The sequence below is a fragment of the Aythya ferina genome (assembly GCF_964211825.1).
Source record: "Aythya ferina genome assembly, chromosome: 19".
Lineage (NCBI taxonomy): Eukaryota > Metazoa > Chordata > Aves > Anseriformes > Anatidae > Aythya > Aythya ferina.
The window spans coordinates 1,892,122-1,918,076 of record NC_140309.1 but is presented as its reverse complement, the minus strand read 5'-3'; the positions used below and the strand labels follow the sequence as shown (position 1 = coordinate 1,918,076).

The window sequence follows — 25,955 nt, the reverse complement described above, 5'->3', positions numbered from 1 at the left end:
TCATTGTTGCTTATTTGGGGGGTGGGAGTGTGGTATGTTTGATTTGACAGTGTACCACTATCTTACTTGATGGACACAGTCATAAAGTTGCTTTAGCTATGAATGCTTGCAAGGTTTTCTTAGAATATCTGAAGCAGACATAAGTGATGATGGTCCTCAGCAACCTAGTATCAAGGCCTGCTGGGTCTCTTTTGAGTCCTGAAAGCATGTCAGACCCCATGTCTCCTCTGCCTTGGAGTTTTCCTCCCCTGACAGTTGTAACACCACCTATAGGGCTACAAAGGGTATAATTGTGTTACAGAGTTTACAGAGGAGGGCAACACAGATGGTGAAAGGGCACGGCATAGGAGGAGCAGTTAATGTGGCTTGGTTTGTTCAACTTAAAGAAGAGAAGGCACAGGGGTGACCACATGGCGGCCTACATCTTCCTCACCAGGGGGAGCAGAGGGGCAGGCACTGATCTCTTCTCTCTGGTGCCCAGTGAGAGGACCTGAGGGAACAGCAGGAAGCTGCCTCAGGGCAGGCTCAGACAGGAGCTGTCGGGAAAAGGCTCTTCACCAGGAGACTTGTCAGGCACTGGAACAGGCTCCCCACGGAAGCGGTCATGGCACCAAAGCTGCTGGAGGTCCAGAAGTGCTTGCACAAGGCTCTCAGACATATGGTTTAATTTTCATGTAGTTTTGCGTGGAGCTAGGAGTTGGACTCAATGATCCTGGTGGGTCCCTTCCAACTTGGGATAATTTATGATTCTGTGATTCTAATCTTGGTAGCTAGTGCTGCCAGAAGTACCCTCCATGCTGTAACTTACCTTCCACTTACCCTGCCTGGAGGAAGTTGGTTGCTGTTCTAACTGAATTTACGATCTGGAGTTTCCTAAGCAAGTCATTTGAGGTCTTTTGAAAGAAACTGTCTGTTCTTGCACTTACCAGTTAATCAGGGGACTAACGGAAGAACAACGTCCTTAGATAAACAGCAGCTGTAACGTTTTGGTGTCTGCCCAGAGTTGGTGCCTGCAGGATGGCTCACTTGCTCTGGTACTGCCTTCATACCTCACAAGGTGAATGTTGTTTCCCTGCTCACCAGGCGTGTGCTGGGCTGCATGCTACCAAATCACAGTTATATACACAGACTCCCATTGCGTAGTGGAGTCATGCTAATTCAGTTGGATCCCCCAACACCAGGCAGGCTTTACAGCAAAGCTGAGAGGAGTCTGAGAAAGGTTTAAGACCTTCAGGTCTTGGTAGGTTAAAAAAATAAATTTAAGAAACAAAACAATGCTGCTTTGCACTTTTGGATTTGAATTGCTGCACTGTATCCCAGGTGTTGATGACACTCTTGGTGACATCCAAAGCTCTGGTTTCTTCCTCTGCCAAACTGTGCCCTTCCTTAGGTACTTCCCTTCAGTCTAGATCTGGATGCAAATGCAGCCAATGGTCACCTGGGGATTGGTGTCCTCTACTGACTTAGGAGTTGCTCCTGTTTTTGATTTTGTGCATATTCATTAAGAGCTGCCTAACAGGGATGTCTACGTTTCCATTCCTGGGCCTTTGGTGACCATTTACTGCATGCATATTCTCTTTCGCTTGGCAGCTCCAGTATGCTCTTCACTTCTGGTAGGCACATCATCACTGGCAACACCAAGCATATTTGGTAGCAGACAATACTGGCACTGGACACACATCCTCAACAAATTAAAGTAGAGAATAAGTTAGGAAGGCAGCAAGGCCAGTGGACAGAATCTGTATTTTTAAAAGTTATTTCTTCAGGAAATTTACTTAGTGTCTTCTCAGAATTGAGATAAAATATCAATGTGTGGTTGCCCATAGTTCCCAAGATGAACTGGAGTGCCTGAGTTCTGACAAGTTTCTGAGTTTATAAAACTTTCTCCAGAAGAACAAGACTTGGATCAGCTTTTTACAGACTTCAAGCAACACAAGAGTTGAATACTCTTGCACAGCTCTTACTTAAGACCTGTAAAACCTGAAGATGTCTAGTATGCAGGTAAGAGCTTGACCTGGGCTTGTGGATCACTGCCATGGTCCCAGAGAGTGAGGGAGGCAGTGTGTGTCTCTGGGTAGGATGGAGGGTGCATGGGGAATGGGATCATCTGTCCCAACAATCCACTTACTGTAGCCAGGATGTGAGCTTGCTTACTGTGGGCTTCCTGACTGCTCTTGGTCCAGATATTTGGTTAAAAACAGAGAAATGCACTAGGTGCATGAAGCTTTTCTCAGTCCTCAGCAGTCCTGTTTGTCAGTGCTGCTGGGCCTGCTGCACTGCCAAGGAAATGCCTGAATGACTTGATGGAAAAGCAGCTTTTGTCTGACAGATTTTCTCCCTGAGGACTGGAAAGAGGGGTGATATTTTTCAGGCTCTTTCATGAGGATATAATTGGCTTTATATAAAGGTGCTGTTTTGTCAGAAAGCCATCTGCAGTCAGAAGGGCTTTGCCTGGCAGTTTTGAGGAGCCCATAACTTGACAGAACTGCTGTAAAAGCAGTCAAATCCTTTCCTGCTCACTGGAGCTGCACCATTGGAACTCAGCAGTTGGGACTGCAAGCACAGATGGAGAAGACCACCCCTGCTCATTAGAGCTACACCTGGTGGGAGAGCATCCTGATCCAGATGTGGATCTGATCTGGATCAATCCAGAAGGAGATTGAACCACAGACTTTAGAGGAGCCTCCCAACTGAAACTTTTCTATAAAACCGTCACTTTGGCATGGTTCAAAATTGAGCTGTGGTGGTCCAAAGCAGGCCCAACCAGGAGGGTTTGCCTCATGAGAAACTCAGCGCTACAGAGCTTGCTCCATCAGTGGTGCAAACCTCCACCTAGGACAATTGTCACCATTGTGTTTTTCAGTAGGAGAACTTGGAGTCCTGTAGTGATGTGGAGATGCCTGGTGCTTTGATCTGACCACCTCATGGTCAACAGAACCATGCTTCCTGCGGACTCTGCCTGGGCAAGCAGGCAAACAAGCAGCTGGAATGTAAACCTCTGCTCTGAGGTGACATTGCTTGAGCTAACATGTTCATTTTTTTACTCTAGAGAAGCAGCACACAGCGTCTCCTTTGCAGGTGAAGGTGCTGAGCACAAGGGCTTGGCATTTGCAGTGATACTTGGCAGAAGGCTTGTACAGAGAGGCCCAGGTACATGGCTGGTCCCACACATGGCCATCTGGCAGCACGTCCACATCTCCATAGCAAGGGAACACTGAAGAGAAAAAGCCTCTCTCAAAACCTCCCACTATCAGGATTTCTAAAGCAGTTTTAAGAGCAATTAAGTAAGTTCCTTATTATGAAATGCAATTATCAGCACAGATGTGCACTAACTGTCTCACTAGCCTTTGAAAAATCCTTATCCCCTTCTAACCAGTGAGCTACATGATACAGCAAAATAAGCACAGAGATAATGGCTTCAGCAAGCTGCCAGCTCTGCCCCTTTGCACAAGAGCAGTGCTGCTCTCGTTGTGCAAGCAGCTGATGGTGGTGGCTCAGGGAGAGGTACTTTGCTTCTGTCTCTGACAAGCTGAGTGCACAGGAAGGTGTGGCGTGGTGTGGGGGCACCTCCTGAGGCTCTGGTCCAACCCCTGCCCACAACAGGGCTACCTCTGAGGCCAGGGAGGATGCTCAGGGTCTTCTCCAAGTGAGAACCAAGGGTGTAGAACCAACCACTTTCCTGAGACCCGTCCCAGCACTGCATCACCCTTGTAGTTGTTTTTATTAAGTCCAACAGGAATTTCTTTTGCAGCAAACATGCCCATTGCCTCCTGTCCTTTCTCTGTGCACTTCTGAAAAGAGTCCTGCTCTATAATCCTTCTATTAGACAGCCGAATCCAGTGGGGTTCTTCTGAGCCTTCTCCCCACCCAGCTGACTAAAACTGGCTAAATCAGCTCTTGTTGTATGTCTTGTGCTCTAGGTGCACAAGATTTTGATTTCACTCCAGTTAATCAAAAGCTGTCTCAGACAAGCAACTGCAGAACAGGACACTGCTCCAAGAGCAGCCTCACCTGTGACTCATTGCAAGGCTGGCAATTGGCTTTGCAGATTTTCTTTAAGGGTACGGCGCCACCTGTGTAGTCCAGCTTTGAGGACCCAAGTATGTGTTGAGCTGCTGCTGGAGGCACTGTACCACCACTGCTCATTTAATCTGGTGAACACCGGCAGAGACTTGATTATTCTCAAACTGTAACTGCTGATCCAGGGAGTTTATGGTTAGGAGAAGTACAACTGCAATAAACTCCCAGTTAGTGGGGAGCTGATGAGTGCTGGTGAGCAGCTCCCTTGCTTCTACACACACCAGCTTGTTTGCCTGCCTAGCAGTATTCCATTTCCCTGCATCATCAGCACAGCTGTAAGATGGTGAGGATTTGTCCATCAGCTGGATGTGCACGCAGACAAAGAGAGGGGCTTTGTACGGTGGAAGAGCTGCTGCTTTGCCAGGTGAGCTCCCAGGAGTACAATGGCAATTTGGACAAGGGTGAAACCCCTATGTGAGCTACCCAGAGCTTGAGATGTGCATACTGGAGGTTGGTGCATTCCTGCTGCATGTTCAGCCCATCAGCCAGGTGCCCCCTCCTGATGTTCCTGCCTGTGGGGCTCTAGGAGTGATGTTCATGGGCCTTTCCACACCACAGCAGGAATACAAGGCAGGGCAGGGAGGTGTGACGGGGAGTGATGAGCAAAGCAGACATTCCTTACAGCTGGTGGCTCCATTGATACTTAGGACACTTTTTTTTTTCAACCTTTAAGAGCAGCAAAGGATAAAGAACACCATGGGGAAAGGACACCTGTCCCTGTAGGACATCCCCAGGGGGGAATTCAAGACTCCTGAACCACTGCAAAGTACTACCTTATGTCTCTCCCCCACCAAAGCCATGCAGAAGCGCTGCTAGAGCAACAGGCTGTGTGTCCAGCTGGGTGTGCAGAACTACTCGCCTCGTGCGCAGGAGCCCCCTGCTATGGAGCTGGGGTGGGGAGCAGCACTGTGGAGAGTCACTGAGCCCTGTGGGTCAGCCCAGATAGCCTGGCACAGATAACAGCCTGCTGTAGATAACAGCCTGGTGCAGATAACAGCCTGGCACAGATAAAAGCGTGTCCGTGGGGGGAGCCGTGGTGAGGACAGCAGAAGACAGCAGGTGAGAGCCTGGCACAATGCATGCTTGCTTTTGCTTTCACAGACCACTTACTTCCACACTGCGGATGGGGAGCCAGGGCTGTGCCTAGCTGAGGTCTGAGCTTCCCCACCTCTCCCCAGGGACCCCAGAGCCTCTCTCTGCCCCACTACCCAGTGCAGCTGGAGGCTAGCAAGGATGGGGCTGGACCATGCTGCTGTTGTTGCAGGGAGTTCCCCCATGGGGAATGGGTTTTACTCTGAATTTTAAGGTGAATGCTATGCTGCCTTTGCTTGGTACCTACCTTGCTCCATGGTGGGTGCCTAATGATGCTCCATTGGCAGCACCTACAGCTCTGGGCTCTGCTTCTGATAGAACCAATTGCTTTGGAGTGGCCTTGCTCCATGCTGGAGGGAGGTGAGGGGTCAGTTTTGGGCAAAACATCCCAAATCTCTGCGTGCAGAAGACCTTGCAGATTGATCTCTCTTTTCCACCCCCACCCCAGCTGAATAACCAGTGGCAGCTCTCCTAACCCTGCACAAACTCGCTGCATGATCAGGGCAGCTGCTGGGCTCTCTTGCTGTTCTCCAGCTACTCCAAAGGATTTGAGTCTGTTTTTAAAATACAGCTGGGGAAATAATTGTCCATCTGCTTCTGGGCTTTTGTATAGACATGGGGGAGCTGCTAGGGACTTGCTACTCATAATCAGGTCCGTGGCTTCTCAGTTTTCTTCACTTCTTGCACTTTTTTTGCAGGGATGAAGGCAGAAATCCTCTTCCCAGGATTGCTGGTGGTCCTAATCCTGTTCCAGGCACATGTATCTTCTTCCTATGGTATTGTTCTGTTCTTGGGTTTTGCATATCAGGGTCTTGTATGTTCTGAGTAGGAAAAACAATGAAGTCAGGTCTAGGAGAATCTGAATTACTCTCTTTCAAGCAGCTGAGCCCCAAAGAGAGGTCAGAAAAAAACATTGCCAGTTTGTATCTACTGTGCCAGCAATCCTGACAGCTTCAGGTGTTTATCAGTTTCCTACCTGATTTCTTAAAATCACATTATAGGAGAAGTCAGCTCTCAGAACAGCTCCATCCCCATGGTACAGAGGTCCTCCCACCCCACACGCTTTGCAAAGTGTCCCCTGGGAGCGCAGTTTGGCTCTGCCGGGCTGCAGTGCTAGTAGCTCCATCATGCATCGTCTTTTTTAGGGAGGCTGAAAACTGAACTAATTTCTGTTCTAGTGCTGATTTACCCTTCCAAAACCTGTAGAGACCTCTGCTTGTTAACTCATGATTTTAAATCATTATGGAAAACACATGCCAGACCTTGAATTTATCTCATATGGTGGTTCAGGCAATAATTTTTCTTTCCAAGATTGAAAAAGAGGTGAACTCTGGGTTGGTTGTGGAAGACAGTTAAAAGAATCTTGGGAGAATCTGGAGACTTTTTTTTTTTTTTTTTTTTTTTGCAATTTGTGTTGATTTCTGAAGCTGTAGGAGAAAGATCCCACTCAGGGATCAAGTGGGATAGCAGGGGCTTTTCCTCTTGCTCTGTAACCCCCAGCCAGCTGATGATGGGGACCAAGTCCATTTCTGGGAGCTCCCCAGAGCATGAGGGGAAGTGATGAGAGTGGGAAGAGAGCAGGGGGTTGCAGGAGACTGGAGAAAGTAGTGGGGAAATCGGCATGAGCATCCATCTGCCTTGAGACGTGGGGATATATAGGACCTTTTGCCAGTTGGTGCCACAGGAGAGCAGCCAAACTCACCATAGGTGTGTTGGAAAACGTGGCTATACCCATTCTATTTTAAAAGTATTGGGGAATGAAGACAATGATGTGAAAAAACAGGAAATGAGAGCTTTTAATGCTGAGCTGTTTGACATGGCAGCCAGAGGTATCTGTGCAAGCTGTGAAGGCAACTATGGCTGTAGGCATATCAATAAAATAAATGACAATAATTGGGATTGCAAAATATTTTATAGAAATAGCAACTTCTTCCCCCTAAAGCAACAGGAAGGATCATGCCTACATCTCTCACATGGCTATTTGAAGCCTCCACCAATGGAGAGACCCTTTCCATGTCTGAGGAATGTAGTCACGCACAGATGTCTCTCTCCCTCTCCAGAGAGAGTAGCAGCAATTGCTTCCAGCACTGCAGTGCAAATATCCCCAGGTGCTGGTGGCACAAAGAGACACCCACTGTGGCACAGGGAAGCTCTGATGTGACTAGGCATGGGACAGTGTTCTCACCTCTGTTTTTTCCATTCCCCTAATGAGATCTGTCCAAGGAGCTATCAGACGCATCCCTCCTGAGCAGTGTGTTTGAAGCCAAGCAGATCGTGGATTCAGCCTACAAGAACACACGTGACCGGTGAGAGTTGGGCTTGGGCACAGCTGTCTCATGTGCACGAGCCATGGCCTGGTCTCTGTCACATTCTGGAGGGTCACAGCCTCAAGGGGGTGTCCAGTCTCCTCTTCATATACCCTTGTGGTTTCCCCACCCATCCTTTGCTGCCTGCTCTCATCCTTGGATCCTCAACTGTGTCTCCGCAGAAGGCCTGGCTCTTTGCATCCTGCAACTGATAGTGCTGCCTTGTGCATATTGGCTTCCCCCAATTCTGCACCATATCTCCAGTCCATGGTGTCACTCATAGCTGGAACAGTGTTCTCCCTGCCCTCCCTCCCTGCTGAGTATTGCGTGGCTCTGTTTCATCCCTTGGGAAGGTCCTGAGGAGGGCTGGAGCCAGCACAGGATCCTGCTTATTCATAGTTTTTCACCCCCTGCGGAGGACGCAAACCACTGTAGACTGTGCATTTGCTGATGACTCCAGCTTCTACCACTATGGTGTGAGAACATATGGCTTCCGACTGACCTATATACCTCCTCTTTCTATTGCCATCTGTTGAAAACCCCTCACTGGCTTAGGAACCCTCCATCTGATAGCCTTTCAGGGCTCCAGCAGCATTAAGACAGGGTGACATGGAGACGCTTGGGACCTCTGGATGGAGACAGGCACCTGCAGGCATTTATTAGTTGGAGAACAGTTGAGTGAGGTTTGGTTGCCTCAAAGATGTAAAGACCTGAGTGCTCTGATGTTTTCTGGCAGGTTGGAGAGATTGCCTTCCTGCACCCACCCTGCTCCTCTGCAGAGGGTGGCAGGAGCAGCCTGCTCTCTTCCAGCTGCTGTGCAGGGTGGTAGGTGACTCTGCCTTTGTTGGCAATTCCAACTCTTAACATGGCAGATCTGGGGTGCCTGAGGCTCACGTGTGCAACCTGCAGGACTCATGGCTTTGGCCCATTTCAGTCCTGCAGAAGTTATTTTATTCTCCCTTGCAGCATAAAGAAGAACCTGGAGAATGATGTCTTGACCCCTGTAGAACTTCTGAGATATTTCAAACAGCCAGTGGCAGGGACTCGGGCTGCTGTGCGGGCTGCAGATTACATGGAAACCACCCTGACCCTTCTCAAGGAGAAGCTACGCTGGGCCGTGAAGGGGGACTTCAATGTCACAGGTCAGGGTGTCACTTTGCTGGGAGGAAGGCAGAGCAGTGCTATTGCAGACAGATGGGGGGCTTGGTCAACAGGACTCTGTGGGGTTTATGAGGAGGGAGGGGAAGGGATTTATGGGGGTCAGGTCTTGGATCCCTCCCACCAAAGCTGAGTGAGCTGTCCCTGTGCCACGCTGAGGCGCAGCGTCCTCCAGGAAGCAGCAGTCCTTGCCTCCTGGCAAGACCACTTTGCTGAGAGCAGGAGGCACATTAGGGGCAGACAGAGAAACAGCCCAGGGAGGCAGGCACAGGAGGGCTCTTGTGATGTAAAGATAAACTCATGGGAAAGCAAAGCGTAATTAATCTGATTGCTGCAGAAGCACTGGCAGGCCAAGATGCAAGTCACGGTGTGCTCCAACATAGCTCCAGCATGAGTGGGAGTGGGGAGACAGGGCTGGGTGTGCTCAGCTCCTGCCTCTCCGTGCCAGGAGCCTTTCTCCTTGCCAGGGCACCCCGCATCTGCCTGAGCATGATGACAAACCATTCTGTGACCCATCCTGTTGGTGGCAGCAGCGGCTACGAAACCTCCAAGGGACTCGGGAAGCGTGCTAGCAGCAATGGCCAAGCAGGATTTGCTGGCTGAGCTCAGCCACTTACCTCCCATACAGGAGGAGAGCTTCGCGGTGGAAATGCAAATGGCATCCCCTTGTGCTGCCCGGCCACCCGGGGGTGCCTTCTCCGAGCAGCTTTGAGTGTGTGTTCAGTGGTGGTGAGGCACACTCCTCCCATAAGGGAAAGATTTGTAACAAACTTCTTGGATGACTGTAATTGTTAGCAATTTATGGTGGAGATAAAAAGGAAGGGGAGAGGAAGGGAAAAGGATTGCTAATGCTAGAAGCTCATGCCTCTTCTGCACAGGCTTAATAATATCTAAGATTTGATCACAACTTTGGTGGTTTTAATGCTTTCCAAAGCAGAAAAAGCAATCTGCTAAAGAGCATCCTCAGCACAGGTCTGAGCAGGATGACCTTTGGTGAGCCCCTTGTGCTCAGAGCAGAGGGTGATACAGTGGTAAGGGTGATAAGTGGTCCCCTTCTTAGGCGTCAAGGGTACGAGAAGGGAAACTTTTTCCTGAGCCAGGGAGACACCACAAACTCGACAGAGCCAGTGTGTTCCTGTGTGCTTATCCTCTATGGTTACCTTGCAGACATGCTCACACCAGCTCAGCTGGGGATGATTTTCAAGGCAAGCGGATGTGACCAGCAGAATGAGGAAATAAACTGTGAATCTTCTGACCGCTACCGAACGATCACTGGCAAGTGCAACAACAGGTGAGGAGGCTGTGTTAAAGGGAAGATGAATGCATGGGTCCTCCATCAGTAGGAACAGACCTATGGACCTATAGGTGATCCACATAGGATGCCTTATTTAGGGTTTTGCAGCCCACAGAGTTGTTTCCTAGATGTATGAAGATTTTAATTACAGCCTTGCTTCAAGGGTTCTTGGTGTCATACATAAATGAGCTCTTTGGCCAAAATGCCAACAATTCTGACCCTTCTGTCTCTGCTTTCTCCTGGGTTTTGTCTGGATCTACCCCCTTGCAGGGTTTCATAGTGCTTCCTGGCTTCCTACCTGGGTATACAACCTGGCTGCATGTGAACTGGGGCATGATCTGGCCATCTCCATGCCCCAGTCTGTGTCCAGGAGGAAATCTGGACACACAGGCTGGGTGCGAGCACCTTGTGCAGGTCCCATGGGTATATGGATGGACATGACTGTAACATGGAATGTAAAAACTGTTTCTTAGTACTTACAGAGTTTTCCTAGTGTTTCGTATGGCAAACAGTGGAGTATTTTCAAAGGAACAGCGCAGGAACATTCCACATCTCTCCCCTGTTGCCAAGTACCTACTAGGCAGAGCACGTCCTGGCAGCTGTGGCCATAAAACGCTTTGGCCATAAAAAGCTGTGTCTCCCTTTTCTCGGGAGGAGAAAGGAATTCAGACAGGTCTGCCTGCCTACAGGATGACTTCGCCTTCAGATGTCTGTATAAGAAGCAGGGAGAGAGCTAGCTGTGCCCTTCCATTTTCAGAAGGTGGTGGCTTCATTTGGGAGGGAGATCTAGTATCTGGGATAACAATGGGTCCATCAGACCTGAGCCAGACCTAGTTCCACTAATATTTTGCTGTTCTTCCATTCACTGGTGCAGGAAAAACCCATTACTAGGAGCTTCAAACAGAGCCCTGGCCAGATGGTTGCCAGCAGACTATGAAGATGGTGTGTCAATTCCCCATGGGTGGACAGAAAAAAAGCGTTTCTTTGGATTCCCCTTTCCACTAGTAAGTCCTTACAAGTCTGCTAGTTAGCATCATCATTATCAGGAGGCAGGAAGATAAACTCACCTACGTCAGGTGTCATCTGACTATATGAGAATCTCCATGGTGACCTAATGGAAATGCTTTCTCACTCCCATGCTTGGATGAAAAGCAAAGGAAAATTAATCTGATTACTGCAGAAGAAACAAAGAAAGACCTGCATGATGCTTTCTTTTAACTCAAGTGCATTTAAGCCAATATAATTTACTTTAAGGTCTGACTCAGCTTTTTATGATTTGTTTTGTGGAAATTGTTTGTCTCTTGAATGGTCTCCTGAAAAGCAGTATGCCAGAGAATAAAATGAGCAAGAGAATCTCTGGAATAAAAGACATTGAGCTATAAATTCTGTTTATGCACCCATGGGTGAGTAATCAGTGAGGGATGTGTGTGTGGCTCTGGTGGCACCTGGCGGGGAAATGGTTTCAGGTCACTTGAGCTTGGTGCACCACCAGCAGTAATGAGGAGCAAAGATTTTCCGTGTTGTGTGCCTTATTGTCACAGTTCCTTGTGCTTCCTAACTCTGCTCTAAAGCACATTATCAGGGCTGCCCAGTTTCTCCTTTTTCTGCAGTAATAACTGAAGGAAGAGCTGATGGAGAAATGGTGACAGGGGACAGAGCAGAAGAAAAGAAAAAGGGTTTGGGAGAGTATCCTGTCTATGCGAGAAGCGTACCTGACCAAGGAGCATTTGAACTGTGAAGGGTTATACATGTTTTAGTAACTAGAGGGAATTTACTGACAAAACCTTCAGAAATTCCTAAATACTTTTATTCCCTTGCACTTCTATTTCAAAGCAATATTTGAAAAAAAATTGCCTCCCTTTCCCAGTCTAAGAACCAGAGTATGGCTCTTTCTTAGCCACTTCCATATGTCCATTAAGGGATGCTCTTTGCCTAGAAGCTCAGAAACCTGGCTCGATTCAAGAGTACAATGCTCAGCAGAGGTCTCTCTGTAATACCTTCCAGTCAGAGGCTTTTTTTTTTTTTTTCTAATATGACATAAGAGGAATCATTCCTTGTGATTTTTTGTCGACAACCCTACAGATGCACCCATTCCTATAGACATTTTCTAATGCACGTATTCTGCCTTCATCCTGTGCAGGTTCGAAAGGTTTCAAATGAGATCGTCCGTTTCCCCCCTGCGCAGCTCAAGCTGGACCAGCAGCGATCACTCATGTTCATGCAGTGGGGTCAGTTTATTGATCATGACCTTGATTTCAGTCCTGAAACCCCAGCCAGAGTCACCTTCAGTGGCAAAGTGGATTGTCACACCAGCTGTGCCAAGCAGCCCCCCTGCTTTCCCATCAAGGTACAGCTAGCCTGCCTCTTGCAGAGAAGCTGGGGACAGGGTATCGGTCCTCTGACCAGGAGGTGCTGGTGGCTCTCCCTATCCTGGCCACCAAGGAACAGCCCCACAGAGCAGGCCAAGGGGGACAGACCACTCTTTCTGAGGTGGCAGTGCTCACTCCAAGGAGCTGTCCCCAGATGTAAGCACATCCACAGCCTTTCCCTTGTTTCCAACCTTTAACCCCATCTCCTTCAAGAATATGGATTTATTTCGGAGGTATAATGCAAAGACAACACAGACGGTGCCTGGGTTATAGTAAGTGTGTCAGAGATAGGATTTGGTGGGTGTTAATGTCCCATTGGTACCCTGGAAAATGCCTATTTGATGGTTAATTGCTCTATAGCGTCTGGAATGAGGAAGTGGCGAGCACCTGTCAGCAGTGGCTAAGGCTTTGAGCTAGGAAACTCAACAGCCACATTGCAGTCTCTGCTCCAGTAAGCACACATCCACCCTGCAGCACTACTCTCCTGATTTTCGGGATGTGTTGCAGCTCTGGCTCGCTCGCATACCCATATTTCCTCCCAAGGAAAACTGTGAAGGGTTGGGGCATCACTGAGTATTTGCCACATATGCATTTGAAAACACAGCCAGTGTTACAAGTGCTGGATGGCAATTGTCCACAAAGTGGAGTAGATATGGACATTAGACTGCAATATAAGATAGGAACACACGAGCTTCTAAGATGTGATCTGATACGTATTTACCCAGGGGAAGAAGTTTAGGTATCCTTTGGTCTTTCTTTCTGGACATTCAGGCACCTCCAGGCTTTCATACATATTTGGGACTCCTAAAAAAAGCATCTCTGCTGTCTGTCTGACACTTCATAGGTGGGAATTTGGACCAGACTCAACACTGTCTGCCATGAAAGGTGCCTCTGAAATCACTCCTGCCTGACTTTTCTTATGATTGTAGTATCACATTGCAGAGTTTCTGCACCCCTGAAATGATGATGAATTATTCTCTTATCTTTCTTCAGATCCCACCTAATGACCCACGAGTTAAAAACACCAGAGATTGCCTCCCATTCATTCGCTCAGCTCCTGCTTGTGACAGTGGTAAAGCAATTCGAGAACAGATCAACGCGCTCACCTCCTTTCTTGATGGCAGTGTGGTGTATGGCAGTGAGGTGCCTTTGGCCAACAAGCTGAGGGATCAGACCAACCAGCTGGGCTTGCTGGCTGTTAATCGGAATTTCACTGACAGGGGCATGGCGTATATGCCCTTTGACTACATGTCAAAGAACCCCTGTCTTATGGTCAGCAAGGGAGCTAAAATTCCATGCTTTCTTGCAGGTAAGTTGGCTGCTGAAACCCTTGTACATGTAGGTTCCCTAGTCTTGAGATCTAGAGTGAACAATTCCACCAGCTCGGGTTTAGTTCTTTTATTGCTTGTTTCTTGTATTTAAGTAGAAAAGGGAGCATAGCAAAACATGGTGAATGACTAAGGCAGGCAGGTAGGAGAAAGCACTTCACTTACTGAGTCTTTCTTGTGACCATACCACTGCTGTGATGTTTCTCCATCTGTGCTCAGCAGCCCTGCCCTGGAGTAGAGCCAGGGACACAGTGCTGCCATGGGTGCCATGGTGCACCCAGGGCCCCATGTAGCTCCTGGATGGAGCCAAGCGAATGCAGCAGTAGCAGACTGGCTGGGATACATTGGCTTGTCCATGCTCGTCACTTGGCAGCTACCTCTCTACTATCTGGATAGATACAGATGTGTTTGTGCTGGGCTGGATCTCTACCAAGAAATATTTGCTAGTGCTGCTGCACTGACAGAAGCTCAGATCCCAGCTGGACTGAGAACAGGACTGATTGCAGACTGAGGTGACCTGCCACCAAGAAGGCTGGGGTGCACTGGCAACATGCTGGCAGCGCAGACCTTTATACATTAACAAAATCTCCTGCTCCATTTGTCACCCTTTTGGCATCCTCTTGACCATTCCTTCAACTCAAGCTAAATCCTTTTGTCCTGTGCAGAGCCGGGACCTTCCATCTGCTGTTGCTTGCTGCTTTGTCCTGTTCCCAGCACACAGAGGCCAATATATTTCATTTCCCAATGCCCTAAGCAGTGGTCTCTTCCCCCGGCTCCTGCTAGTGAGGAGTTGGGTGCTGCAAAAAGTGTGTGAGAACCCACAGAGGAAAGTTTCTCACCCCTTGGTCCTTCCTTTTGGCCAGCAGGACCTCCTGTCTAATACTTGATGGCTCTGGCCACACTGGGCTGTTCATGGCACCTGAGGGCATGACAGATCTCATCAGCTGTGGAGCTGATTTCTGTTCCCTTGCACCCTGTACATCTGGCCTAGGCTGCTTTGAACAACATCCCTGTACACCTTGGTGATACATCCAAGGTGACAGGACCAGCAGGAGAGCTCTGCTTGGTGTCATCCTCCAGGTCCCTCTTTTCAAGTTCTTGGTGTTTTCTGTTTTCCTTGGCCTCTCACACCTGCCTATCTCTCCCATCCATTGCTCCATGTCTCCAGCTGCTTCCCCAGTTCGTGCAGGTCCTCAGTGAGGGCCCTGCAGGGCCTGTGACAGATGCCCAGTGGGGAGCAGAGCAGGCAGGTGCATCGGGTGCTTCCTGGTGTGGGCTTCCCATCCCAAGCAACTCTGGGCTGCCTGAGCAGTTTCTGTTATATAGCTGGGTACACGGACATCAACAAAATTATAGTGAAGGGGTTCAGGCTTACTCAGAGGCTCCTTGCAGCTCCCCACAAACTCCTTTGAAAATTCAGTGTCTTATTTGTGACTTTTCCGGTCCCTGAGAACTGAGGCAGCTGTACATGTGCTGTTACCTAACAGGGTTCAGCGATTTCATTATTGGAGTTCCTTTGGAAGCCCTGAGTGGATGCTGTCTGCTGGAGGAAACCTCACAGTGCTTGTTTTGTTTCTTCTTCCGTAGCCTCTTACAGACAGTCTTTGATAGTTAATGAAAAGGGCTCTGTGCTGAGTGCATGAGCGAATCCCTCTATTTACTATGGATCTAGCGGACTAAACACTATGCATTTACTCTTCTCTGAGTGCTTCTTTATACTCTCATCACCTGCTTGCTTTCAGGTTTCCTGCTCTAGACATTTGAAGAAGGATTTAATATTTCATTGTTATGCCTTTTGTAATATATTCCTTCAAGTTGTGACTCATTTTGCTTTTACTTTTACTTTTCTGAGAGCTTGATTGTGACTGTCTTCTTGCTTTGGCCATGGTTTCAGCTGGTTCAAAGGATGCCTTCTGACTTACAAAGCTCCCTTGGCTGTCCTGACTTCCCTCTGCCCATTTTCATTTCTGTCTTGAGCTCTGAGACTGTTGCTCTGATATACGAGCCTAGAGGAGACCTACTTGTATTTAACTCCTTAAGTTACCTCTCATAGACTTTTTTTTTTTTTTTAACCAAAAAATGGGCACAACTGTGCTCATCTTGGCTATTGCTGCTTTGGCAGGAAATGGCTTTTCACCAGAGCTCTTTGGTCCTCTGGACTGCTCCTTCTCCTTGTGTGTGGTTCTTATCCATCTTCTTCATGATGCAGATATTGAGACACCTAAAAAGCTCTCTGTGCGTGGTTCAAAGCAGGATGTTTGCTTTCTCCCAGTGTGAAGCAGCCAGGCACATGCAGGACACTAGCAGTAAAATTAAGCACTCTTGTGATACTCATAGGTGACTCTCGAGCAAACGAGATGCTGGAGCTGGCGTGCATGCACACGCTTTTTGTGCGGGAGCACAACCGCCTGGCTAGAGGACTGAAGAGATTAAATCCACACTGGAATGGAGAGAAGCTCTACCAGGAGGCACGGAAGATTGTGGGTGCCATGATCCAGGTAGAGCCACCATGTCACACCCCAGCTCTGCTGCCTTGTCTTGCAGCCTTGCAGAGTTAATATGGTGGGATTGCTAGCATGGGGTTTCCATAGGGTGCAGTGTTTTGGGGTGCAAATAATCAAATGCTTTTCACTAACTCCTTTAGTCTAAAGTAAAACCACCCAGAGATACCTGAAATAACATGTGCAGAGGGGGTCTCCCTGAATCTTTTATGTTCCTCTACTGTTACATTTCTGAATTGTTTGATGTGTTTTTAACTGCATATTTTTGTTTGATGAACATGAGGACAGAAAAGTCAGAGGAAAAGTTTTCCCAGTGTTTTGTGCAGGATAATAATGCTATTGAAGATTTGGGTTAAAATTCCTCTGGGTCATAAGTCTGATCCTCTCAAGAAGCCCTATGTGCTGGTGGGTGCAACCACCTGTGATATTCTGTTGTCCTTATGGTTTTAGAGCAGAGATGCTTGGGTCCATGCTACACTACAGATTTTCCCCTGACTGAGATGGTAGGGTCACAGAAATACTTCTGTGCTTGGATGGGATCTCTCAGTGTCTCTAGTCCAGCCTCCAGTTCAGAGCAGGACCAGCTTCAAAACAGATGAGGTTTCACAGCTGGCAGAAAAGGCTGGCTCCTATGACAGAAGAAGACACAGGGTTACCAAAGGCAGTGCTTAGTCATATCTAATTGAAAACCTATTTTCTAAGTTGGCTTGGCAAATTCTTTCAGTAATATCAGAAGGTTTAAGTTTTTAAAACTGTCAAAATTGCATATTATGATAGTGTTGAATAAACAAATATTGAATAAGCCAATGTGGAGAGATTTAAACAATTGCAGTAAAAGCATTGCCTCTTTCATCGTGTTTACATCAATGGCTTAATTTTCTTGCAATTTGCAGTCAATTAAGACATTTCCTGACAAATAATTTGATTTTTCGAGTTGTATGCTTCAGCTTCCTCAATAACCCAAAGAGAGAGGAAGCCAGGGCTGGAAACCTCTGCTCTGAGAGGACTAACAGCTGCCCATGGGAGGTGATATCATCTGTGTCAACACCATAGATCTTTTCTCTCATCTGAAGCAAGTAATATGGGAGGGAGGAGGACATGCAGTTCTACATGGCTGCTGGAAATGGGCTGTACCTATAGTTCCAAGAGGAAATATTTGAGAGGTTGTGGCAGGCAATGCTAGCTTTCATCCTGCTCTCATCTGTCAAGATGTAAGGCTAGAGGTGAGGACCATGTCTGAGGACAGCTGAGCAGCAGCAGCAACATGTAGAGAATCCCAGTGCATTACACACAAAGGTTGAGCATGGGTCAGGCATCAGCAGTGTCTGTGCTTCCTGATGTTGCTGAAGCTGTTATGAAGCTTTGCATTTTCATCCCCTTGTCAGTGCTAGAGAGTGCAGAGATCCCTGCACATGGCTGGAGCAGCACCCTGCAGTGCCTGTGCCTGGAGCTGCACTGCCAATGGCATTGGGCAATGGTCAGGTGCAAAAGCTGCTGTGAACCAAGGCTACAGAGCTTTAGAAATACAATTGTCACTCAACAGTGTCAGAAAGGATCCTCAACAGACTGCCAGAGCACTTGGGTCAAGGTCTGATGAGGTGAAAGGAAAGCTGGCCCTGGGGAGTCTGGTCTGCATCTTGTGTTAGCAAAATTTCCTACAGAAATAGCATCAGAGAAGCCCAGTCTGACAGCTCCTGTTTAAGATGTACGCAACAGCTCTCCCATTACTTTGTTTCCAAGGAAACTGATGCTTAAGCAATTAATGATTCACACTTTCCTTGTTTCTCCTTAGATTATAACCTACAGGGACTACCTGCCTCTTTTGCTGGGAGAAAGTTTACAGAAATGGATTCCTTGCTACCGAGGCTACAACGAGGCTGTGGATCCTCGCATATCCAATGTCTTCACTCTGGCTTTCCGTTTCGCCCATGCTTCAATTCCCCCATTTGTGGGCCGATTAAACGAAAATTATAAGCCCATAAATCCCAAACTGCAACTCAGCAAAACCTTTTTTGGTGTCTGGAGGATTGTGAAAGAAGGTAAAGCCTTTCTTGCATGTCTTGGGTGTACCATTACTTCATTTGGCCCTCTCTGGATAAGCTCCTGCATCAGTCAAACTTAAAAGCAGCTTGCATTAAATAAATGTATTAAATCATCTTTACTGCCAGAGTAGTTTTCCCAACATAGCTGTTCTCTGCAGTCAGATGCGACCCATCTTATTATGATGTATGCAGTCTGATTGCTTAATTGTTGTAGTTTCTAAGAACATTCAAAGTATTTTTTCTAATGCTTTATGTGCAGGAAAACTGATTCTCCTGTACTTACAATTAAATACAAGCCTCTGGAGCCTCTTTCATACACACTTTCCACCCTAAGCTCACAAGTTGCTGTGTAACTGTTGCAGGCGGTATCGATCCCTTCCTGCGGAACCTGATGGCCAGTAAGGCCAAGCTGATGACACAGAAACAAATGGTTGTGGATGAACTCCGGGATCGGATGTTTGAGCAGGTTGAAAGGATTGGGTTTGATTTGGCTGCACTTAACATGCAGCGTGGCAGAGATCATGGCCTTCCAGGTAAGCTGGCTGTGGCAGCAGAGCTGCCAAAGGAGAACAAGTGAAAAGCAGGCAATCTTGTTATTGAACATTGAGAAACATCTCCAGCCCATGCTAGGCTGAAACTTGTCTTAGAGGACTTTTCCAAACCTTTTAATCTTTTCTGTACTACCATTGATAAGTAGGTTGCAGGTTGTGCAATGAAGTCAGAGCCTGGCTGGAGCTGGAGAAGACACATGGAGGCACACAACCACAAGTACACTTAGCATTGCACAGAGTCAAGCATTCAGTAACTGATGCATTTATGTTGTTGTTTAAATGCCAAAATTATGAAAGTGGTTCACCAAGGGTGTGCAGGAGTCATTAGCAGAGTTTGGGCCAGAAGCCCCCATGGCTTCTCTTCAGACATTTGTATAGGTCCAGCACAGCCCCAGAAGACCATATATCTGAAAAAAAAATAATCTCATCATATTTTCTCTACAAAGGCAATGTCCCAGAAAAACAAACAAACAAACAAAAAAAACAACCAACCAACCAAACAAACAAAAAAAAACCAAGCATGTCAAAACAACTCACAGGGAGCTGCAAAATGCAAAACCAGTGTAAAGACATCGCAATATAGTCTTGAGAAATAGATTGTTGATAGGACTTGACAACAGAATCAAGGGTGTGCCATTGCCTAACAATGTTTTTAGGCTGACGTAAGTGCCTGGAGCTGCTGTGTCAGTAACATCCTGGGAACTGCAATACAGCTCACTTTGAAACTGTGATGAAGAATGCCAGATTCACATGTTTTAAGCCCAGACAGAGGCTTTGCAATGCCTGCAGATGCATGGTCTGGTCACAGGATTGCTCTGCCTTTTTATCAACAGTAGGTTTCGATGTTCCATTCTGTCTCTGGGAACGCTGCTGCACAGAACCTCATCTGAAATCAAATCCCAAATTTCTAGTTTTGTCTGCTGATCTACTGCAGTGGAAATGAAATGTATTTGTAAAAGTGTTTATTTGTGTTAATCTCCTTGTCTTTGGGTCTCAGCCTACCCCTGAGTGCTACTGTGCTCCTTGATGTTAGACAAACTATGAAAGTGGTGATAACATAGCAACATCAAAAAAGCTTCCTGATTCTTTTTCTGATACAGCAATATGTGGTTTCCTTGAATTGTTTGATAGTGGTACTATATGCTGTATCTTTTTCTATGAATTCTCACCAGCTTTTAAACATCTTGCTTACAGCTGAAATGTATGCTGCAGCATCATTCTCATCTCTGTACCCAGCAGTTTACTGGGCTGGAAGGTAGCAGAATGCATTAGTTCTCCATAGACTTTTCTTTTACTTAAGCAGTCATTTGATAAGATAGAGAGAGGATTGAATTGAGACTGCCTTTTGCTGTTTATGTGCCCAGATCAACAAGATGCAAAATTATCTTCCAGTTGTGGTCTAGTGAATTTCCAGCTATTTGCTGTAAACAAAATTTAATACAGCTGGCAATGTACAGTGTCCCTCTTCCACCCATAGTAGCTTGCCTTATGAGCTCTATTTGCAGTGTGGAATGGCTTGTCAGGGTGGCTAGACATAAATGTACGTGAGACCACCTGTGGGGAAGTACTTGGCCACTGTCCTATTGTACAGAGCATCAACATATTATCTAGATTCACTTTCAAAGAAATCAACATCAATAAGTTTTGTGAGGAAATCTCTCCTGTTTTTCCAAAGATCTCTGACATTGTCTGCTCACAGAGATACCTTAATGTTCCTAGGCTGTAATTTGGCATGCCCAGCCCCTTCATCTGGGTGTCCAGAGCAGAGGGGTAGGAGCAATCATAGCACACTCAGGATCAGGTGCCTGAACATATATCTCCTTTGCTATTGGAAATGCTTTGGGGTCACTCCTCTCGCCATCTGCTGCAGCTTCAGCAGGGCATGGGTCTCCCATATCTCCTCTGTCACATCTTCATGAGGTTGTTCAGGATACACCGTGGTTCTGGAGCCTGCATGGGGATCTTGGCAGGGATCACTTGCAGAGACATCCACAAATAGCATGGAAATGCCAGGCAGGACAAAATGACCCTCGAGCAATGGAAAGGCAATAGCATTAATAGAAATATAGAAGAATTTAGAAAAAGGTTTTAAACATAATTGGTACCTACCTCTGCCCAGGGTACAGGAAAGAGAAAAAATCTTTCCAAAAAGGGAAAACATTATTGACCACTCTTTGCTGTGATACTCGACTACTTGCAGGTTACATCTCCTGGAGACAATTCTGTAGGCTCTCAAAACCTCGTGGTTTGAAGTCACTTGCTCAAGTATTGAAGAATCACAGTCTGGCAAAGAAATTCATGCAGCTGTATGGGACACCAAAGAATATTGACATTTGGATTGGGGCGCTTGCAGAGCCCTTTGTGAAAGGTGGAAGAGTTGGTCCTCTCATGGCTTGTCTAATTGGCACCCAGTTCAGGAAGATACGTGATGGGGACAGGTAAGAGAGGAGATGGGTACACAAACCCCAGAGGACAGAGTGAGACTGGAGTTTGTGCAGATTTCCTAATGGAGATTTGGAAACTGCTTCCAGTTGTTTGGTTATTTTTTTTTTTCATTGCTCCTCAAAATGTGTTTGGTTTTTGTTTGTTTGTTTGCTTTCCCTTTCTAGTGATGTTCTTATTCCCTGTCTAGATATATCATCCCTAGGTTGAGATTCTAGGCTGAGATCCCTTCCCAGCCAAGTGTTTTGACCCTCTGCCTGTTCACTATCACTAATTTTGCAAATTGTATTGACTTTTTCCATGCCAATGGTTCAAACACAGTGGTAATGTTTGAGCAATTTTTCTGCATTCAGATAAGTTGTTTTAAGGAGGCCTACATTACTACGTGTTCAAACACCCACTTGCTCAAGCAAAGGGAAACATGTAAGTACCTTAACAAGAAAAACAAGTATAGTTTTAAGGATGGGAAAACCAGGCTCCAGATGCATTGCCTTCACCAACTGGAAACAAGCTTCCAGGTTTAGTCAGACTATGTAGCTCACGCTGACAGAACTGTAGATGTTCAGTGTCTGCTGATGGGGTGGATAACACTTTGGGTAGTTTTTGAAAAATTGCCTGCATGCTAAGGGATGTTACTGAGGGACTAACACTGTCAGGCTTTGAAGGGAGTAAAGTAGATTAATTGTTCTCTTGGTTCTCTCCAAGTCCCAGCTAAGCTTCACTGCTTGCTTGGCACTGTCAGCATCCCTGATCCCTCTCTGCTGGGACAGATAGGCTGCTTCTTCATGGCTGTGCCCTGCAAAAGTCTAAAAACATCTGTCACCTTCACAGACCCTGTAATTACAGAACATGACCTTGCACAAATGCAGTGTCTTCTGTACCTCTTGGAGGTCTTAGAGGTGACTTTTCACTATTTGTCCATTCCACCCCAGTTATGAGGTGTACTCTCATGGGCATGTAGCAATTTAGGCTTAGTTTGCACCAGGAGATGGGTGGACTGGTGTTAGCTTGGCAACGAAAATCATTTGAGCAGTGTTGTGCTTTCAAAATACCTGAGGTCCTCTGCCACCTCCTCCTTGAAGTTGCTAAAGGACATCAGGTAGAGGAGTTAGTACCCTTTTCAAGGTACATTTGCCAGTCCTTTCTGAAGCAGGGTTCTTGCATTGTTTAGCAATATTGTCTGAAAATGGGATCATGATACCTGTTTCTAGGAAACTTTTCTGCCAAGTACATACCTAGAGAGACTTACAAGCTCAAAACACAGAGTTGGGAGCTTAAAGGCAGACAGTCTACTGCACATTTAGAAATCCTATTCATAAGGCAGGAATAGAAGAAACAATTTTTTAAAAGAGAGTAATTAGAGGGCTGTTCCCACCATGGCATCACAGTCTGTGTTGAGTTTGTGCTGAATATTCTATTTGAAAGAGGGTGTTTGTGCCTCAGTTGAAGAAACACAGGGCTAGGCTTTAATTCAGCTGTATCTTTGTTTTATTTATATGGCAGAAATGCAATTCAAATTACTCAGCGGGTGAGACAGAGCATTTAACTTAAACACCAGAAATTTTAATTTGGTCTTAGCGAGGAAAAAAAAAAGCATTGGTGTTAATGGGAAATAATTTTGCAGGAATCTTGAATAAGAAGAAGATAGAAGGGAAAAATCTATAGTGTCATTTTCTGTCTCCTGCAGGTTTTGGTGGGAGAATAAAGGAGTTTTCACTCCTCAGCAACGCAGTTCACTGGCTAAAATCTCCTTGTCACGAATAATATGTGATAACACCCACATCTCTAAAGTGTCAAGAAATATCTTCCAGGCCAACAGCTATCCTCACTCCTTTGTGAGCTGCAACCAGATCCCAAAGCTGGACCTCAGAGCTTGGAAGTCAAAGAAGATGGAGGAAAGTACAGAGTAAGGTATAAACCTGAAACAGCAGTCAGTTCCTGCTTGAAAACAGGTGATATAACTGGGCTAAGCTCAGGCTTTAGAGGACTTTAAGTGTCTAAGCAATGCAGTCTGCGTTACACAGAAAACTTGCTTACCAAAATACTCCTGAGACTACCATGAAATGGCTGTTGACATATTAGGGCAGCCAAAGACCACTGCACCAGACACCCAGGCTCTTAAACAGAGCTGTCTATCACAGGCCTGAAGATATGTGCCAGGTACATGCCTAGCATGTGTTTAGATATATCATTCCATCAAGTCCACTGGGAGTAGTTCCTCCAGCACAGATTTTCCAGCATCAGCATTGCAAGGTGAAGCTAGCTTTATAGCTCTGGGATTTTTCTTATTCAATCTTTTCAGTTTAGCTCTGTTGTTGGTATACACACTTTTTTTTTTTTTTTTCCATCCAGCTTGTCTTTCTGTCCGGACCTGTCTAGGTCTGTCTTCTGCCCATCTCTGAGAATGCTGTCAGCACATCCAGGTCACACAAAAACCATCTCTGCACTTGAAAAGAGATTCCCAATATATGGACCAGTTTGTGGAGTTTGATTTATGCTAAGAAATATTTTACCTATATTTCTGGTATTTCCTTCATCTGCCTTCAGTTCTTGAGGTTTACTGCTTTAAAGTTTTAAAGTTCTTGAGGTTCAATGCTTTTCTTCCAAAATGATCTCTGAAATCTCTAGGAAGTGGATGCAGGCAAGAGCAGCTCTCCCCTGGGAAAAGTGGGCTGCTCTGGTTCATTAGGGCCTTTTCCTTATTAAACATCATCTTTCCCTTGCTCTAAGAGTCAGGCCCTGCCATGCTGTCATGCTGATAGCTGTGAGAAGGAGCAAATCACTGCAACTAGACGCAATCATTAAGAGCGCAGAGAACTCCAGCTGCAGTCGGCTTCCAATTCCCTTGAGGCTGTTTAGTTACATTTTCCGAAGGGCTATGGGATTATCAGCTTGAAAGTGTGACAAGGTGCAACCATAAATGTCACTTTCTTGGTACCAGAAAAGTAAGGTTTGGAGGACTGCAGAAAGCAATATGTAGGCAGGGATCTCCAGAGGTCTCTAGAGCAATCTCCTGCTCAGAGCAGAGCTAATACCAGAGTTATTGGTCCCACTTTTCCAGCTTAACCAATGCAATAAATCACACAAGACAATAGGGAGATATGGTGCTTCCTTTTCTGGTCTGTTAACGCATTGGTTTTTGTCTCCTGTAGAAGAACCACGTGATTCTTAATGTTGAACACTGAGGATTCCCCGGAAGCTTGGATTTGAAGAAGCTGCTGAGATTTTTTTATTATTATTATTATTTTATTCCTGTGTCTATGTCTTTACTGCCTGAAATGTTTGGGCATGATTGCTGTCATTCACTCTATTTAGTTTGCTTGAAGCCTTTCAAGTGAGATGGAATCCAGTGATAAAAAACTTCATGAAAAGATGTTCCAGATCTGTGCAAATTACTCAATATCACAACGCAAAAGAAAATGAGTTATCAAGAGACTCACTCCCAAACATACTGCTTGCTCAGGCAATTTCACATACACTGGGTCCCAGTAAGCTTTACTGTCAAAAGACAGGTTTTGTACACTCCTTTTGTGTGAAATAGCATTAAGTTTCCAGTCTACACAGAAAGGCATTGGGGCATCAGAACAGATTGCATATTTTCACTCTCTTTATTATTATTATTACCATTTCATTTTTATTTCTAAGAAGTACATACTTCGGTTTCCAGAGAAAATCTAGTAATTTCAGTGAAGCAGCAATAGCTTTCATGCACCCCAAACAGATTTATTAAAAACCCTCTGTTCCTGCTTTTGTTGGATATGGAACCAAGAAATTGTCCACTTGGAATAAAGCTGTTCTCTCATCAGTACCTGCCCCTCATCCAGAATGCCTAAGGCATCACACAGCATGATGGAAAACTGATAAATTGTTCTGCAGCCTGGCATGAGCCAGAATGACTTACCCCTGGGCTGTGGAGGTGATGGGATATGTCCTAGCAAAGACAGTACAAGAAAGTAAGACCTAATCTAGTTTCTCCCTTCAATAGCTTTTCCCGAAAGGAATCAAAATGTCTTTCTCTTTCCTCTCTAATTTGCTGTGCTACTGTAGTTGATCAATAAATTGCAATTTTGAGCTGAGGCCAAGACTTTCTTTACACTTTGTAAAAAGTACAATGACCAATGCCAGGTGGAGGGTGGTGATAGGTTTAATTTGGAGGTAATGGATTAAGCAGATTCAAGTGAAGAACCCATATATTTTTAAGGAAGGAAGATATACCTTGCTGTAGTCTCTGAGTCATTATCCTGTGTCATGTAGCACTACAAAAGCATTCCTCAGAAAAAGGGGCAGTGCAGGATTTAGCTCTAACAAACGCTTGACAGCAATCTCCTCCTTATCTCTCCCAAAAGGCAAAAAGCTCCTGTGAGATCCTCAGAGAAAAAGAAGAGGTGTAGGTACTGACTTCTGCCACCATTTGTCCAAGGTGTTGGGGTGATGCTGGGGTGACGAAATGCCCCAGGTGTGTAGGCTGACAAACATAAGCCTGGACATGTTTTGAACACAGAAGGGTTCTTACAAGCAAACATCCCCTAGGAGTGGGTTGAAGCCCAGTGTTTCTTGGTTAAGCTCATGGTGCTGAGAGTTTCAAGGGAGTCAACAGATTCAATGGGTGTGAGACACTGACTACACCGGGGATGTGCGTCAGTCTCTCTGGCTTTATTTTTTTAGTACTGGTTGTCTAACATGCAGCCCCAGCACTTACTCAGACCCTTGATGACACAGGAGGGCACATTCATTACCTTTTGATTTCAGCAATTAACTTATGAAGAGAAAATAGAAAACTTCAGTTGGAAGG

The 25,955-nt window shown here is 46.2% G+C and overlaps 1 protein-coding gene across 3 annotated transcripts; it reads left to right on the top strand.

Annotated features, from left to right (window-relative positions):
• Positions 1 to 115: 115 nt before the first annotated feature.
• LOC311421157 (myeloperoxidase-like) lies at positions 116 to 25,701 on the top strand. Of its 3 annotated transcripts, none has more exons than XM_084492747.1 (14): positions 116 to 3,284; positions 5,871 to 5,948; positions 7,385 to 7,478; positions 8,445 to 8,620; positions 9,804 to 9,927; positions 10,805 to 10,934; positions 12,071 to 12,277; positions 13,293 to 13,608; positions 15,965 to 16,125; positions 17,921 to 18,167; positions 18,533 to 18,703; positions 20,922 to 21,159; positions 22,851 to 23,074; positions 24,316 to 25,700. In XM_084492747.1, the coding sequence occupies exons 2-13, from the start codon at positions 5,873 to 5,875 to the stop codon at positions 23,071 to 23,073; spliced, it is 2,163 nt and encodes a 720-aa protein (XP_084348873.1). In that variant the 5' UTR covers positions 116 to 3,284; positions 5,871 to 5,872; the 3' UTR covers position 23,074; positions 24,316 to 25,700. The 3 variants fall into 3 exon arrangements, with proteins under 3 accessions (XP_084348873.1, XP_084348872.1, XP_084348874.1); XM_084492746.1 differs by having other exon boundaries at positions 116 to 5,139; XM_084492748.1 differs by lacking the exons at positions 116 to 3,284; positions 5,871 to 5,948; positions 7,385 to 7,478; positions 8,445 to 8,620 and adding an exon at positions 9,246 to 9,365 and having other exon boundaries at positions 24,316 to 25,701.
• Positions 25,702 to 25,955: the final 254 nt, after the last annotated feature.